The following is a 4,307-nucleotide window of genomic DNA, read 5'->3' on the forward strand; positions in this document are numbered from 1 at the left end:
CACACGGACACGAGCGTTGGGCACACGTATATTATATAGACCCAACGGTCTGCTAAGTTGAGTTGGATTAGATTATAGATCTTAAATCTTATTTGAAGTTGGATTTTTTTTTTTCAAGATAAACATGAAAATTAGGATTGTAAATTTTCAAGAGTGAGTGAAAGATGGTTACCTATATGTTTTTCGAAAATGTTCATAAAATCACTGTAAAATTATGAAAATTACGGTTCAGAATTGCGTTGGAACATAAAATTGAGAAAATACAAACTTCTTTATTCTCTATTATTTATCAGTTTAAACGAGATGTCTCTATTACTTATTACTATGGTTAAGGGAAGCTAAAAGGTATCGTGTCCGTGTTCGTGTCTGTGTGATGGGAATTCATGGAAAGGGAAAACGCGGCCTACCAGCGACGATTTTTTTTTGGTTTGGGATTTTATCTCTCTGACCTGTCGCCGACGAGGCTTTCGTCTCCCATGGTCTACCACGTCAGCCCTGATCTGCCGCTCTCTCTCTCTCTGTCTTCCCCTGCCTATAAGTCACCCACCGCGCACCTCCACCATCCACCCTTTCACCCTCCATGGAGTCGTCCGGTGCGTCGCCATGCCGGCATTCGGCCGAGTCCTCCCTCGACGACCTCTTGCCGGAGTACTACCGCTCCCGAGAGAATTCCGGCGCCGACGTCCGTATATTCACGTCGGGCGGACCACCGATCCTTGCCCACTCCTCCATTTTGGTATTCCTCTTCTTGCCTTTTCTTTCCTTCCTTCCTGCTTTACTTGATGTTGTTGACAGCCATAGGCTTTGATGCATTTCCGTCTAATTTGGGTTTTGGTTTGCTTCTTGCATGGTTCCGAAAAAGGCGTCGGTGTCTCCGGTTTTCGAGAATTACATGGAAAGGTTTAGGAGAAACGGCAGGTTGGACAGAATTCCGATCATGGGCGTCCCCCGGGAACCGGTCCTCGCCTTTCTCCGATTCGCTTATACTTCGAGGTGGGTAGGACTTCGATCGGTTGGGGGAATGAGTGGTTTCTTTGTTGGGTTGATCGGAGATGTCTTAAAAGTTTTACTTGGGTGTTGTAGATTCGAGGAGGAGGAGATGAAGAAGTACGGGTTTCATCTCCTGGTTCTGGCACACGCCTTTTCCCTGCCGACGCTAAAGAGGGCGTGCATCAGAGCCCTGGCCGAGTCGCTGACGGTTGCCAACGTCGTCGACGTTATGCAGCTGGCTCGCCTCTGCGACGCGCCTCACCTCTACCTCAAATGCTTGAAGCTCATCGCCAACAACTTCAGCGGCGTCGCCGCAACGGAGGGCTGGCGGTTCTTGCAGAATAATGACCCTTGGCTAGAGCTCGAAATCTTGCAGTATCTCTCAGAGTCTGAATCTGTAAGACCAGCGCTCTCTTCCTTCCCCTTCTTCTTCTTCTTCTTTTGCAGGCTTCGAGATTTTCTTAGATGCTAGATATTTGTGCGATATGTTGTGGCTGAACACGATCCTTGGATGATCTGAACAGAGGGAGAAGAGGAGGGTCCGGAAGAGAGAGGAGGAAAGGGTCTACCTCCAACTAAGTGAAGCCATGGAGGCCCTGTTTCACATCTGCACAGAAGGGTGCAAGACGATCGGTCCCTACGAGAAGGAACTTATGGGAAACAATGGTGGTAGTGGCGGTAATGACGGTGGTGTTTGCAGATTTTCGACATGCAAGCACGTCGAGCGCCTCATTCGCCATTTTGCGAGCTGTGAGAGAAGGGTTCGAGGTGGATGCTCTAACTGCAAGCGGATGTGGCAGCTCCTGCAACTCCACTCCTTCGTCTGCGATCAACCTGAGTCTTGCAAGGTTCCTCTTTGCAGGTTTTCCTCATTTTCACCTTCTTTTTCCTTTCGCTTCCCTTTCCGTGAGATTGGGGCCTACTGTTAGGTAGCTTATCAGCATAAACAAGGCATGGACGGTGATAGAACAGCGGATCTCCATGCACCTGGTTGGATGGGGCGATTTAACTCCCCTTGAGTTCGACAAAGTCTACCGCTCAGAACTTGGGAAATTCTTTTGCGTGGCAAAGTTAGGAAAGACCTCTTTAGGGGTAAAAGAAAAGAAAAACAGAGCATGCAAAGGTTTCATAGGATGAGAATAAAACATAATAAACTTAGTTTGAAGAAGAAAAAACGCTGCAGTTTCCTTGTGATTCAAGAATAGTTGGGTGGTTCATACCCTTAGAGGTTAGAGAGAACACGTTTGGTTGTTGGTGCACTATGGGTTTAACCATGAGAAAATGAGTCAGCCAGCATTCAGATTCTTGACGTCTCTGTTCTACCAAAACACTTTATTTTAGCTACAAAAGTCAATCCAACCTTCTTGATCGTGCCTCCCTAGTGGATGGTAATTAACCAAACTCGGTGACTTTGACAGGTATTTTTTTCAGTGTAAAAAGTTTTCCTGTCAACGACCAAATGGAGACTTGACATGTCATTAAACTCTGCCATTTTCATCTTATTGAGCGCTTGTACAAGCGGAAGATCGAGTATCACGTGTTTACTCAAGGGGACAGGAGAAAAGTAAAACACAATTCACGTGGTTTGGTTCATCCCCATTGAAAGCTTTTTGGGAATGTACGTAAGGTCTCTAGATAAAAATTGGTGTCTTTCGAGGTAAAAAGTAGAATTCATTCGAGAAATATCTAAGCGCACATAAAGTGACCTGCCTTTTCATAGTGATCTACAATCTTTCACCATTCTATTCTTTGATGTGCGTACCGGATTCCACTATTCAACAGATAGCCAGAATTGGTGATACACGATCATTCACCGTTCCTGATATTTTTAAGAGGTTTGCCAATGGTGGAACACTTTCATTTTTCTTTTTCATTCATATCCCCTACAAAGACCAAGTTGTGCAACAGATTGGTCCCCGTCGAGAGCTCCTTGACCCACGACTCTGTTCTTGAGAAATCTTCCGCTATGTCCAGGATCAGGTGATCCAAACTGGGGAAAAAAAGCAAAATAGAGGATGAGAATCAAAGAAGATATGCATCGTCATTCTATATTGTTATTGTTATCAATTTGCTATCTGTGGGGCAACTATAATTATCATACTGATGTGGCATCTCTATCTTCCCGTGGTTGTGGGGAACTGCAGGCACTTCAGGATGAGAATGGGGTCGACCGGCAAGAGGGATGAACAGATCTTAAAGGACTTGGCAACCAAGATTGCGTCCGCAAAGGCAATTTCTTGCATTCTTTCCAAGAAAAAAAGGAACCAAGCGTGACGGGATTCAATTGGGTTCCACATCACTCGGGTCTTCTGCAACACGGATGAGTGCAAGGGGCCAATCAAATTTTTATGAAGTTGTATGAAGTTTGGATGTGCTTGACATGCAAAGGTTCTGTAGGCGATGTAAATATTTTGTTCATATTTAAATGTGACGTAGCTTGTATATTTCCTTTTTTAAATTAAAAATGTCGAGAAGATGTGTACAAGAAAGAGGAAAAGGTTGTTAGTACTTAAATAGCAAGTAATCTAGTATGTTCTTTATTCTAATCGTGTTCACACAAAATGGGTATCATCTTTCTTCAAGAAATCTACGAAACCCACACTATGTGGCTCTCTCTCTCTCTCTTATATGTATATAAACTGGACTGGTCTGACAAGGATTGAAATTATGATCTATGCTATTTGATGCCAAGTCATGGCTGTAGGTCCCAAAAGTTTTGCGACCTCAATGATCAGTCATAGATTGTAAAATGGTGGCTAATCTGATGCATCGGATCAGCGATGCAGATCGCATGTACTCAAAGTTCTTCCATAACAATTTCCAGTGTACACAATCTACCGTGGATTCTAGGCTTCTATAATTACATTTGTCTGTGCAGGGATCCAGCCCTAGCTTGGGCTTCAGATCTCGACTCTAGTACAAATTAGTCACTAGTTTTGTTGGGCGTAGAATAGTTGGTTGAAATGATGGGGACTTTCTGTTAGTGAAAGGAAAGGTAAGGAGAAAGAGGAATGACTTCAGCCTCAGCCTCTTCGGGTATTTTCCTTCACATGTTGCCATTAAATTATAACTTGTAGTAAGTATAGTTACCATGAAACATGGGCAACAAAATGACAAGTTGGTCTTCAACTTGGTACTCATTGTATTCTTTTCAACTTGGTACTCATTGTATTCTTCTCTTACCTCCTGTTGTGTGGAAGAGGGTGTCACATATATTGGTAGGGTCAATGACACCCAAAACCTGGCCAAGACATTGGCAATTTGGAGCGCTTTTGTGGCCAGTGGTGTTGCAGTCATGAACCTCAAGTTGCGCCCAT

General features: G+C 44.1%; 1 protein-coding gene across 1 annotated transcript; it reads left to right on the top strand.

The window, feature by feature from the left end:
- The first annotated feature begins 492 nt into the window (after positions 1-492).
- On the top strand, positions 493-3,536 carry LOC116249062 (BTB/POZ and TAZ domain-containing protein 1-like). Its single transcript, XM_031622177.2, has 5 exons — positions 493-736; positions 863-993; positions 1,084-1,387; positions 1,515-1,852; positions 3,135-3,536. The coding sequence occupies exons 1-5, from the start codon at positions 581-583 to the stop codon at positions 3,262-3,264; spliced, it is 1,059 nt and encodes a 352-aa protein (XP_031478037.1). The 5' UTR covers positions 493-580; the 3' UTR covers positions 3,265-3,536.
- The last annotated feature ends 771 nt before the right edge of the window (positions 3,537-4,307 follow it).

This window comes from Nymphaea colorata, chromosome 2 (assembly GCF_008831285.2).
Source record: "Nymphaea colorata isolate Beijing-Zhang1983 chromosome 2, ASM883128v2, whole genome shotgun sequence".
NCBI classification, from domain to species: Eukaryota; Viridiplantae; Streptophyta; class Magnoliopsida; order Nymphaeales; family Nymphaeaceae; genus Nymphaea; species Nymphaea colorata.